Source organism: Sceloporus undulatus, chromosome 4 (assembly GCF_019175285.1).
Source record: "Sceloporus undulatus isolate JIND9_A2432 ecotype Alabama chromosome 4, SceUnd_v1.1, whole genome shotgun sequence".
Taxonomy (NCBI): Eukaryota; Metazoa; Chordata; class Lepidosauria; order Squamata; family Phrynosomatidae; genus Sceloporus; species Sceloporus undulatus.
Genome location: NC_056525.1, coordinates 218,453,036 through 218,467,123, shown reverse-complemented (window position 1 = coordinate 218,467,123; position 14,088 = coordinate 218,453,036). Strand labels below are relative to the sequence as shown.

Sequence of the window (14,088 nt, the reverse complement as noted above, 5' to 3'; positions counted from 1 at the left end):
TCTTTCCACATCAGAGGAGGTGGAATCTTCAGATCCAACCCATTTGTTTGCTCTGGGTTGGGTAAAATGGTACAAAGGCGGGCCTCCAGAGGACTGTATCTGGTGCATGTCTTTTCCTCTTAAGTAGTGAACCTTGGAGTTTTTTTAAGTGCCCCCTTTCTTTGTGTTGCCTATATTTTTTATTTTTTATTTCCTATAGAACAAAGGAGAACTGCGAGGAAAGGTGGTACAACCAACTAGAAGACTGAATTACCTGTTTACCTAAACATTTGATTCGGCTCTTAAGACAGATCTTGACTTTATCACCATTCAAACTTTTTATGTTAATCTTTATAGGAAGCAGAAAAAGGCTTCAAGATGTTTAAACTATATGGAGTTTACATACTGTGCCTCCTCGTGCTTCACCAGGTATGTCATAAAAAGCTTTCTCTCATCTTTCATATACCAGATAGCCAAGCTTATATCTCTATATATCTCTATAAATATAGATATATATATAGATATATAGATATATAATGCTTTCTATTCCATCCTTCCCCAGTGGGGCTCAGTGAATGATGGAACTGTAGTCCTGCACATCTGGAGGGTCCCAGGTTGGGGGGGGGGAGGCTACTTTATTCTGCCATATATGCAATGACAATTATACAGATTTAGATGAGAAGAATATTCCATTGCATTTTCTGTTCAGTTTATTTTGCCCGTTTCTAATCTGTACAAATCCTTCAGGATCATGTCAGGAAAATCAATCCATTTTCCCACAGTTGTAGATCCTGAGGTCAGTTTGAGATATTGCTTTTCTAAACTTGAGTTTGTAAGCAAAGGCATTTCTTTATGATCATTTTTGTTTGCGTTAATATTGCTTTTAAAATTGTTTACTGTGCTGTCCATAGCCTTGATGCCTTGCTTCAAAGCATTTCCTCTTTTGTACAAGATATGCTCAAAATACATCATTTTGTGTCCAGAAAAATGTGATATTTGCCTCAGATGAAATATTGTTTTAATAGTTCCATGCTATGGATTGCATGAAGCTGACCAGTGCTGAAGTCAGCTGTGGTTTACTGGTGTTTATGCCAAACAGAATGTGTTAGACTTTATAAAGTTCCACAAGTTTCTATGGCATTTTGCTGCAATGGACTAACATTGGTACACTTCTCCCACATGGAAACTATTTCATATCATTTGTGAGATAATGAGTGATAACAAAATTCCTTTCAGTACTTTGGCCATATTGTAGATTTTGAAAAAAATAATAAAATAAAACCATTTAATGTTTTTGGAAATGTTTATGAATATCTAGATGCTTGTGCATATTAGTGCAAGAGTGCCTAGATTTCTGAGTAGTAAACAATATGAAGATAACACCATTGATCAGTTTGTCGCCATTTTGTAAATCATTTGTTCAGAGTTTTTAAACATTTCTAGAAGTTGTACACCTCCCTGCTTCCTTTGTTAACATGCATATCTAGCCATACCTTGAAGAAAAAGTATGTGTGTTCAGATAGGCGGGAAACCATAGCAAAATCTTTTCATTCTACTGGACACACATGTGCATGGGAAAGGAGGCCTGCAGAAAGACTGTAACAACAACAGAACTTAGAAAAGTTACTTTTTAGACTGCAATATCTAGATTTCCCCAGTTATCAAAGCCCATACTGGCTGCACGATTCTGGGATGTGTTCTCCACAAATTAACTTTTCTATGCTGTGGCTTAGAATAACACGCAATTGAGGCTCATGCTGACTACTTGGAGAAGCTTCCAATTTTATTCCCTTAAGCATTTCATAGAGGAAAATTAGGGAATATTCTGTTTTCATCAGAATCTTGCTTAAAAGATATTGCTGAAAAATGTGAGTGAAAAATAAAGAGCTTGCTGTCCCTTTGCGGCACTACTGGAGTGAGGATGGCCCTAGGTTTGAAGAGATATGGAGCAGAATGTCTTCTGGTCTATTTTATCAATGTGCTCTAGTGGGCTTACCTATTCTGGTGGCAGTACACTGAACAGCATCTAGCTGGTATTTTAATTTTCCAGAATGCCCCTCAGTCAAACTGCACATTAATTAAGGGAAATGTGTATTATTGCAGTGTTTTCCCTTCAGGCATGGAAATTCCATATGAACCTGCCAGAAATGTGGGATCTTCAGAGGAGGCCCTGTTGCTGATTCCAATGTCTCACGAAGTTAGGTTGGTGGGCACATGTAACAGGGCTTTCTGTGTGGCAGCGCCTTGAGCATGGAACTCTCTGACCAAAGAAATTAGGCTGGCCCCAGATTTTAAACATCCTGCAGGCAGCCAAAACAGTACTGTTCCACATGGCATTAAGTGTTTGAGATTGCCATTTTAATTGTTTTAAAACTGAATTCTAGGATTATTTTTAGACTGCTTTCAGGTGTTTTTAAAGAGTATTTTAACGTGTTTTAAAAATATTTTTACCTTTGTATTCTTTTAATTGGTTTATATTTGTTCATTGCCTAAGGAGTGTTTGTGGGCTTGGAGGCAATATAGAAATACTATAAATAAATAAATCCTTCACAGCTAATTCACAACATGTGGACAACATGCTAGGAGAAACTGATGTCTTTTGCTTCTTAAAGTTGCTATGCTTCTGATTATGTGCTTACTGTGTCATCTAGTTTGGGCAGCAAAACAATACTAGCTTGGGGCAAAGCTTGGAAAAATTACTTTTTTGGACAATAGCCCATTGTTGGTTGGCTGGAGCTTTGTTGTTCTTCACTGTCATCAAGCTGACTTTGACTTATGGCAACCCATAATGAAAGACCTCCAAGTTACTCTATCATTAACAGTGCTCCTCAGGTCTTGCAGATTCTGGGCTGTGGCTTCCTTGATTGAGTTTATCCTTTTGTAATGGGGTCTTTCCCTTTTCCTTCTACCTTGTTGTTGTTGTTGTTGTTGTTGTTGTTGTTGTGGGCCTTCACACTAAGGCAACCCTATCATGGGGTTTTCATGGCAAGATTTGTTCAGAGGAGGTTTGCCATTGCCTTCCCCTGAGACTGATTAGTTTATCACACAAGGGACATTCTGCAGGAAAATGAGAGTTAAACTAGATTTAAACCAAAGAAAACCCAGAAATGCCCAAAGTTTATCACATGACGTCCCAGTTAACAGGAAATAACACAAAGTTAATCCTAATGCAAAGCAGAGAAAATTGGCAGCTTTTTACTTTCGGAACAAAGTAATTTCACTTGGGCAGTCCCTAGTGTGATAACCTAACCGAATTTACAAGTTTGGTTTAAATTCAAATGTACTTTAAATTGTGTTTAACTCCCGTTTTCCTGCAGAATCTCCCCTAGTATGATAAAGCTCTGAGAACATGTGATCTGCCCGAGGTCACCCAGTGGGTTTTGTGTCTGAGCTGGGAATTGAACTCTGGTCTCCAGAGTCATAGTCCAACCCTCAAACCACTATGCCACAAGCATTATTGTCATTTCTAGTGAGTCATGTATTCTCATGATAGTCTCTGGAGACAGGGTTCAAATCCCCACTGGCCATGGAAACCCACTGGGTGACCTTGGGCAAGTCACACTCTCTCAGCCTCAGAGGAGAATGTATTCTGTCAAGAAAACTACATGAAAGGTTCATCTTAGGGTCGCCATAGGTCAGAAATGACTTGAAGGGACACACCAACCATCCGTGCCCTCCTATATAGGAACTGTTTTCTATAGAAAGTCCTCAATGTAGGCAGGACAAACAAACCAAGCAAACAAACCCAAACCCTTTTACACAGAAAAACATGATTTATTCTCTACATAGTTAATGAATGTGTTGATTTAGAATTCCCATTCTCATATATTTAGTTTAATATCAAATATTATTTCGATTTTGATTAATTTCTGATTGTTTATCAAGTCCTCATCTATTAAAAAAAATGCTATGAAAATGTGGGTCCAGATCACAATTTGCCCTTTGACTGTGGAACTAAACAGGAACTGATTAAGGAACCCTTTGTTTGAAGTATTCTTTGTCTATCTTTAAAGATAAAGAATACATCTACACTTCAGTGTTACAGCAGCTAAATAACAATTTAACTGATATAGGCCCATTTCATAGAATCCTGGGATTTGAAGTTTGGTGAAACTACTCTGCTAAGGAGCTCCAGAGTTTAATTCAAGACAGTGGGCTAAAGTTTTCTAATGGACGATTCTGAGGATTATACCAAAGTATAAATTCCAGCATTCCATAGGATGAAATCACTACAGTTAATGTGATATCAAACAGCTATCGATCTTCTCAGACCCCCAAGAAAGAAGAGGAGAGCAGCTCACTGGCACTTTGCACTTAGATAGCAGGCACACAATTCACTTTGTCACAGTCTTCACAATGGTGGCAAGATGAAGTGCTTTTCTATTTCAATTACAGTTATTATTTCCAAAGATCACCCTCAGCATTAGGCAGAATTAGGAGGTGAACACAAGTGGCAGATGCACAAAAGTAGCCAGAAGATGTTGGAGGAAAACTTGTGTGCTAAGTGTCCCCTGTTGCCTTCATGTGTGGTGGAGGATACTGTCACTTCAACAGTGTTGAATAAAAATTCAAGGCAAGCCCCTGAATCAGGTGCCAGTCCAATTGGCTTTTTGCACAAGGAAGGAAGAAGTGTCATTTTTCTCATTGTTTCAGGCAAGTTGGTCCTTCTCCTCCACCTTTTTTTTGGACATGCTCTTCTTTGACAATGTATTATTGCCCCACAACTCATCAGAGTTTGGATTTAGCACTATGATTATTGATTTCAACTGTGGCACTTCAATAAATCCTGTGAGTCACAGCCACGTGGGCTAATTTGTAGCAACTGTATGATGACTCTTGCTGGACTGCATCAAAAGCCCTTTTGGATTAGATCATCACAGGGCCATCCTATTCCATGCAGTGGCTACCCACTACTTCTCGAAAGTCTACCAGCAAGAGGTGGGGGAAATATTCCTATCCAGCACTGTGCAATCAGTGACATGATGCTTCTGAATATTTCAATTTTATTTGGATTGTTAGGACTAGTATCTATTATCAGTGACACCTGTTTGGTCCTTGTGTGCCTTTGGGGTGGGGATATTTGATAGCTTTGCATGCTGATATTTGGCAAACCTAATGCTTGGAAAAAATAACTTGACATTGGTGCATATTATTGAGATCAAATAGGATATTAGCACAAAGCAATACAGTGGGTCCTGGGTATCCACTGGGGCTTGGTTCCAGGACCTCCCCCCATGGATACCAAAATCCATGAATGCTCAAGTCCCATTATATACAGTGGCATAGTAAAATGGAATATATATAAAATGGAAAAATCAAGGTTTGCTTTTTTGGAATTATTACAAAATCATTACAAAACACCAACCATGTTAAAGATAACCAAGTTAATTATAAAATTATTCTTCTAGATTCTGGGAACAATTGCTTAACTGCAATGCAATAGAAGGAATTATCATTCCTATCTGCTTTATGACATAATCATCCACAAGGGTCTTTAGCCTTCTCCAAGAAATCAACCTGTAGGCTAAAAGATAATAAGAGACAAAAGAACTCAAACAGTTTTGAAGTTACCTAGATTATTTCAAATATTAATACAACTTGTAGCGCATTAGTGGAAGGGTGTACTTAGAAGATGACCTGCAAAAATTCACCTATAATAATAAAGTAGAAAGGAATGAATCCAAGATCTGAAATTCACCAATGAGCTGAATACACAGTTTATGATGAATTTGTAGAGGAGTTTATAGCATTATTACATATGGGATACTTTAATTTTTTCCTCTTTTGGTCTTTCAATATACAATATTTTCCTATTTGGTCTGACTTAATTATTTTTTGTTTGTAATATTGATAAATTATTTCTGTTGTTGTTTTTGAAATCTTAATTTAAAAGAATATCTTGAGCCAAGTGGAAGGTAATTCACAAGGAATCCAAAGACATATTGGGAGTCATAAGTGCATGTAGTAGATCCAGGACCACCATCCTGCTGTTGAATACATGAATACATGATGACATATGGCCAAAGATTTTGCTAACAGACTGCTGAAACTATCATTTGAGCAGCTGCAAAACTGCCAATGCAATGAGGAAACAGAAGGAACCACCCTTCCTTGCTATTACATTAAATAATGATTCACAAGGCAGTCAGACATTTTACAGTGCACATAAAACAGTGGCAGTTGACTGGATCTATACCATAGTACAAGAATTAAACTTTGAACCCAGGAGTTTCATAGAAGGATCAGACTTTGGTCTTTCCAAACAGGATAAAATTCTCCATAAGATATGGCAAAGATAGAAAGTCTCTAAACATACCCTCTGGTTAAAAAAAGAAGCAGAAGAAAATGTCTAACTATGCAAATCTCTGTTGGTCCTGTTCACTCATTTTGAATAATGCAAGTGCCCTGAACTTCAGTAGGGACGTAAGACACAATGTTAACAGAGGAAGGTGGCTCAGATAAATTAGAGACAGAACAGAACATTTTGTGACAAAACAAAAATTAGCAAAAGAGGACAGAAGTAATCCAGTTTGAGTCTGCTTAGTTTGCCCTGTCTCCATAAGCAATTCTGGGAACTGTAGTTTTGTGAGACATTGAGCCTTCTCTGTCACAGAGCTCTGGTGCCACAATAAATTACAGTTCCCCAGATTGCCTAGCATTGTGGTCCAACACACTGCAGAAATAATCCAATTTGTTGTTTATTGTGGCACCTGAGCTCTCTGACAGAGAAAGCTAAATGGTTCACAAAACTATAGTTCCCAGAATTTCTTAGGAGTGAGCCAGGGCAGTTAAAGTGGTCTCAAACTGGATTATTTCTGCAGTGTGTTTTGAACCAGAGAGAGTGTTGGTTCACTGGTAATCCTCTATTGTCGTGTTTTTTCAGCTGCTTTTACAGTGTCCCAATTCTCTCTCCTTCTCTTCCTTCTTTCACCGTTTGTGCTCAGCTATTGCTGCAAACTGAGTTCAAAGTGCAATGACACAGAGCAGTGAAGTACAAACAGAAAGTGCAGGAGTATAATAGAAAAATAACCACAGGAAGTTCCAGAAAGTACAAAATTCAGGAAGGGGCTACAGCTCAGACTGGATGAGGGCAAACTGATGCTTTGCACTTCGATACCACTTTAATTGCCTAATCCTACAGATCCTGGGGTTTATAGTTTGGTGAGGAGTTTTCCATTAGAGAGCTCTAATATTGTAGTTTATCAGAGTTCACAACTGCTCACCAAACTAAAAATCCCTGAATTCCATAGGATGGAGCCATGGTAGTTAAAGTAGAATTTAACTTTTATAGTTGTGCAATATAGACACACAGAGTTCTTTAGCTTTAAACTGACCTGGGACCACAGAGCTTGAAACAGAGGGAATGTAACGGAATGTCCTCTGGAATGTAATGTACATGACCACCTTAAACTGACCTTGGGACCTTTTTTATGTTAGCATGTCCTTTAACTCTTGAGTTGTGACCTTCTCCTTAATTTTGTATTTTAACATTCCTATTTTAAAGTTCCTATTTTATACTTCCTATTTGAACACTCACGCTTGCAACCACTCCAAGCATGTCTGTTGTTAGGCTGGGCATAAGAAATGACACTGTCTGTAAGTATGCTGGAAGCTGCACCAGAAAAAACCCTCACGTGCCCCAGAAGAAGTAATGGGGCACGCGCACCACACCGTGCCGCGGGCACGAGCCCCATTACTTCTAATAGGATTCGAGCATATGTGATTTTTCCCTGACTTGGGGGGTGGGTCTGGAACGGATCCCCCACGTAAAGGGGTTATTAAGGTTATTAGTAGATCTCAAAAGTCACCTTCTATGTTCTTTTAGTTCAGCAGGGCAGTAGAGCACATGACTTCTTTTAAAAAACTTTGCTTTACAATTTCTGTTATCTCTAGGGGAGCAGCTATAACGTACTAAGTTGGGGGAATAACCTTTGAACAGTATATGAAAGCACAGCTTTTTGATGAACTATAGAACTTGAATCACCCACCCATAAATGATGACATTAGAGAAGCTTTTAAAGGAGAATACATTGTAATAATGTCACAGGTGACTTGTACAGTGATCTCATATAGATGGGACCAATGTGAATTCCAGTCAGGACACAAATGTAGAATTTTTTTTTAATATTCTCTACAATTGCAATTAGAAGTTTTGGATTTAATCCTAAATGGTGTCAGAGCCTAGTGAAGCAGGTGAAATATGTTGAACCACATAGAAACAGTGGTTACAGGGGTATCAACTTTACTTGGTATGTAAGGGGCAATCTGCTAGTAAGTTCGACATCAAGGCCAGCCTACCATAAAAAAGAGTAGAGTGGTTGCTTCAAGTAGCAAATCCTGAAGGACACAGAGGCTAGTATCCTGTTACAAACATACTGATATGTAAGTTTCCCTTATGTGTGTACAGTATGTATTTTTGGAGTGTACTGCAGGGTTGGTATTGCCTTCTTCCCTCTGCAATGTCCAAAGCACTCTCCTGTACTTACTGGACACCTTCTGAGGTCTTCTGCACAACATTTCCATGCAGTGGTGTCACTGGGGGGGGGGGGGGGGGGGGGGGCATTGTGGCTCATACCAGATGATACCCCAAAAGAGGGGTGACACCCGGTTGGTGTCTCCCACCCCCTGCACCTGCCGCACCCTTCCCCATGCCCCATCCTGCCCTTTTCTTCATCAGAAAAAGGATGGGGTGGCATAGAGGGAAGGAGCACATGTTGCCCCCAGAATCCCTGCCTCCTGCATTGGGTGACACCAGGTGTGGGGACACCACTGCTTCCATGCCTTGTAGAGAGCAGGCAGTATCACAGAGGTGTCTGGTTATGTCCCTGTAGTCAGACATGAAATGAGGGTATCAGCACTGAGATCTGATGGGATCTGTAATCATTTTGCATTTGGCTGGCTAACATAGCCAGATGCTTCTGTGATCCTGTGCACTTTCCACAAAGCAGAAAATGTCTTTGTGGGGGGCTTCAGAGGCTGTTCCATAGGTTAGGGGGGTAGTATATGGCTCAGCCTACCATAGTTCCACATGTGGGCCTGCTATGCTATGCTGAGCTATACAGGATTGTGGGCAGAATGGATGGGGTGGGGGGAATTTAGATTTGGGCTGTTGCCTCCCCCATGACAACATAATTTGATGGTTTTTCAACTGTTGTACAGCTCCCCACCCCCGCCTTCTAAAGGTGTGAAAACGTCTTCTAAGGCTCATAAAAAGGAGGATGTACTTTAAGGTGAACTGGGGTTTATTTTTATTTTTTTATCCCATTACATAGACCTTTGAAAATTTAAGGCAAGGGCCATGATTTGCATCTGTCTGGATCCTATTACATTCCATCCTGCTTCCACAACTGCATAAATATGCTTTGTACATGAGCATTTATCATCACTCTGTATTTCATCTGAAGAAGTAGGTTTATATCCATGGAAGCTCATGGGAAAATAAAAATTAGTTAATCTTAAAGGTGTTGCAACATTTCCTTTTTCCCCCTCCACCTTTCTTCTTCATTTTTATGCTGCAGGAGATTAGCATGGCTCCTTCTTGGAAATCCTCTCAGTTACAGGCAGACAGAACTTTAAATTGAGTTGTGTGGCTATTGTTGCCTTTGGCTCCACTCCCCACTGGAATGTGGCCCCTCTGAAACGTCTCTGAATTTGAGTTTGGGCCTTGGCTGAACTAAGCTTCCCACCCTTTGAAGTAGGTTGGCATAGGCAACTTTGGCAGGCCTGGGTGCCACATTCTCACCCCAGATTTTCACTAATCCCTAGTTGCTTAACACCTTTCCACAGGCTACTATTTTGAGTTGTATTGCTATAGGAATGGTCCTTCTTTCCAGTACTGAAATCAGATTCATCTGCAAGTCCAGTGCCTTTAGGGTTGCCATAAGGCAGGACCTCCAAACTGGGACAAATGTAGGACAAATGTAGGACAACATTTTCAAATGTAGGACACATTTTTTTAAAAATGGAGGACACATGAAAAAATTGATACTTTTTTAAAAATGTTAATATAAATGCATGTTTCTTAGGCATGCTCAAAATGGAGGACATTCTGGCATTATTCCTAGACAGAAGGCTGAAATGTACTTCTCTTTCTGGCCAAACACCCCCCCCCCAATTCTACAAGTACATTTCCCACTCCCAAGCAGGCATAGCATTTGCAAGATCACAGGCAGACCCTTGTGCCATTGCAAACTACATTTCCCACTTCCAAGCAGGCATAGCATTTGCAAGATCACAGGCAGTCCTTTGTGCCATTGAAAACTACATTTCTCACTCCCAAGCCTTCTTAGGAATTCCCCCCTTCCACCTTTTCCTTGCCCCTTCCAACCCCCCCAAACCCCTCACCCCCTCTTTTTCCCAGGTATGTCTCAACTTAGGAGGGATTTATGGGACAGATCCAAAGCCTTTTTTCTTTTCTAATGGGGGCAAAGCCTTGAGAAGCCCTGGACCCCTGAGAAGAAGAGGAGGGGGGCTTAGAGAGAGGAAGAAAGAGAAAAAGAAGATGAGGAGGGGGAAGAAAGGAAGAAAAAGGAGAGGAGGAAAAGGAGGGGAAGAGGAAGAGAAGAAAAAAAAGGAACAATAATAAGAAGAGAAGGAGGGGAAAGAGAAAGGGGGAAGCAGCTTGCATGAATGTAAATTCCTCCCTGCATGGATGTTGCCCAAATAAGGAAGCAGAGGGCTGGCCAATAGAGGCAGAGCAGTGCAGCAGACCCCGCCCCTGCTGGTTTCAGTCATCCTGCTGCTGCTCCAGACAAGCTTCACAGGCAGCACTCTATAGAAGGCAGGCAGCAGCCCTGGGAGCTCAGAGTTGGGCAGCCACCCGGGAATGGGGGCGGGGGTGGGATGGGACCGGGCACGCCCCCCAGGGGGCGGGAAAGTCCCGCCCACCACCGTGAAATGGCAACCCTAAGTGCCTTTTGTATGTGGAACAGAAGAGTTGTCATTTTATCCTTTGCTTCAGGCAGCAGAATGTGTTGGCTGGTCCTGTCCAAAGCAGTCACATTTGACTTCAGAAGAGAAAAATTTCCTCAAATACTTTGCATTTCATGAATCTCAGATTTCATTCCTTCAAAAAGGAATAACCAGTCTTAATCAGAGAAGGAAGCATGCTGTTTATTTCCTAAACAAGCATGAGAAAGAAAGCTACACATTGTTTATATTTTAATTTTTAATTCAGAGGCCTGTGTCCAATTTTGTTATTGTATTGGGGCAAGGTGCATTGTGTTAGAGGCTGTGCATTATTCAGAGTTACTGCAAGAGTGATTTCCAATGCAATTTTATTGTGAAAACATTTGTATCCAGAGTTGTACAAATGACTTTGCTCAATCTCTTGTGCAAAAAATCTAATCCAATGCAGCCAAGCTAGTGAGGATTTTTACCTGCAACTCACCTTGGGTTCAGTGTTGGAAGAAAATTGGATACTAAATACATATATAAATAATTAAATAGCATTAATAATTTGCTATTAATAGCATTAATAATTAAAAGAGACGTAGGCCACAACTTGACAGTAAGACCTATTTCCACACCTATAACATTACTACTGATGTAAGTAGGCATTAATACAGTTTTGTACCATGAAGAAAAAAATCCATTGAATAACAGAATGTAAACTTTAGATAAAAATCAAAGAGTAGATTTCAAAAATGGTAGTCCAAAAGTGTATAAGTTATACCTTCCAACTGTCCCTGTTTGGCTGGGACAGCACCAATAAATCTTCTGTCATCCCACATTTTCAGCTATTTTTTAAAAATGCCCCAGCTTCTCCTCCCACCTCTTTGTTTTGTTCTCAGCTTACTTCAATTGCTGCAAACTGAGTTCAAAGTGCAAAAATAGTTTGTACTCTAACCTAGGGACGGGGAGGAAAGGAAGGGGTGGAATCTTGTCTTTCCCAGTACATTCAGACAAAAGCAAACTGCTGCAGATACTGCAACCTTGTGCAGTTTTCCTCACTGATTACTTTTGCCATCTTAGCCACATGCGTCATGGTTGGTTTTTATCTGTAAAATGTTGGTGGGAATATGTTCTCAAGATATGAGAGTTTCATGGTTATGAAAATTATTTTCCTTTTACAGTCAGAGGTAAAAATACCTGCATGGGATTGTTAGATTTGACATGTTTCCTTATGTATACACTGGATAACTGAATGAACCACATTATTTTAAAGCAGTCCCTGAAAGAACTATAGTAGTGCAAATGACATTTAGCTTTGAAAATAGTGGCATTTTACTTCATAATAAACAATTCCCAACTGCCATCAACAATAAAAAAAAATACAGCTGAAATTTGATACTGCAGTAAGACATCAGGAAGAAAGGTTCTGGGGAGACATGGGTAAAAAGATTAATGTGAGGGAACAAAATGGCAAATAGATAGAACATACAGTATTTCACACATGAGGCTTAATACATAAGAAATTTTTGCCATCTGCTTATGTTACAACACTAGACAAGAGATATTTATAGTGCAAATGGACATTATGGTTAATGCTGGGCTTTACATTTGGGTCACAAAACAATCCTGAACCATTGTTTCAAGCAGGGGTGTCACTAGGGGAATGTAGGGAATGTGGAGCACACCAGGTGACACCTCTGAGTGGGATGTCACGCAGTGTGCTGGAGGGAAGAGGCTGCTTTCTGGGTCTCGTGGTTCTGCTGGCCAGGTGGGAAGGTTAATGTTCTCCCTGCCCTGCCGGGCCAGTAGCTCCGTCAGATCTGGGAAAGGCTGCAGGGTGGCTGGACCAGCCCACTGCCTCATATCGCTGCGGTGGGAATGGACTGCCTTCTGGATCTGGCCACTCTGCTGGCTGGGTGGTAAAGAGAGTTTCCCACCTTTCCCACCTAGCCATCAGCTCCACTAGACCCAGAAAAGGCTGTTGAAGGGAGAGGGGTATTATAAAATGATCTGCACTGTGGGTGTCAAATATAGTAGGTAGGCCACTGGCTTCAGAGCCATTGCTTTAAGCCAGGGGTCGGCAACCTCCGGCCCATGGGCCGGAGGCGGCCCGCGGAGGCGGCAGGACCAGCCCCAGCCTGGTCCTGCCACCGCCTCCTCCACCTTCTCCTCCACCTCCTCCTGGGCCACGTGACCGCGCTGCCCTCCTCCTCCTCCACTGTGCAGAGGAGGAAGAAGAGGGCCGCGTGGCCTGGGGCAGAGGAGGCAAAGGGGGAAGCCCCGCGCTGCCCTCCCTGCCTCCCCGCGCGGCCCCGCACTGCCCACCTCCTTCTCCTCTGCCTCCTCCGCCCCGCCCCCAGGCCGCGCGGCGCATGGAGAAGGGGGGAGGAGAAGAAGGAAAAGGAGGAAGAGGAGAAGGAAGAGGAGGAGGGTGAGGAGAAGAAGGAGGAAGAGGAGTAGGAAGAGGAGGAGGGGGAGGAGAAGAAGGAAGAGGAGGAAGAAGAGGAGGGGGAGGAGAAGTACGAGGAAGAGGGAGAGGAGGAGGGGGAGGAGGAGGAGGAGGAAGAAGAGGAGGGGGAGCAGTGTGGTGGTGGTGGTGGTGGTGGTGGTGATGATGATGATATGAGTCAGCTTGAGAGGCATGCACGCACTGTTTCTGAAGCCAAGAGAGTGTGACTTTCCAAAGTGCCTTTTCTGTGTGTTTTTGGTTCTATAATGGTGATATTGATATCAGAATGCCTCTGAAGCAAGGCCAATGTAAATTGCAGTGATTTTTACAAACTCATGCGCCGTGAAGAAAAACCAAAGTCCCTTGACCAAGTACACACTTCTGAGAAGTACACTTGGTGCAAGAACGGTGAAACCACCTTGACATGTTCAATATGCATAGCCATGTGAACCCATGTTCAGTGTGAAACCCAAAGAGTTTGGTTATGCAATAAGCCTCTGAAATATGCAAGAGGCCACGTTAAGTAAAGCCATGTTCAATGCCCAAATGTGCTGTTTGGAATGGGAGGAGGGGGGTTGGCCAGAAAGAGAAGTACATTTCTGCCATCTGTCTAGGAATAATGCCCAAATGTTCTCCATTTTGATCATGCCTAAGAAACATGCATTTATATTAATATGTTTTAAAAATCATCAAATTTTTTTGCATGTCCTCGATTTTTTTAAAATGTGTCCTACATTTGAAAATGTTGTCCTACATTATTTAATTAT

General features: G+C 41.5%; 1 protein-coding gene across 1 annotated transcript in view; it reads left to right on the top strand.

Annotated features, from left to right (window-relative positions):
• The first annotated feature begins 295 nt into the window (after positions 1-295).
• CDH17 (cadherin 17) overlaps positions 296-14,088 on the top strand; it is a 45,937-nt gene continuing 32,144 nt past the window's right edge. Inside the window, exon 1 of the mRNA XM_042464132.1 lies at positions 296-408. Coding sequence (XP_042320066.1) covers positions 358-408 — 51 coding nt within the window. The 5' untranslated portion in view covers positions 296-357. The remainder of the gene's footprint in view (positions 409-14,088) is intronic.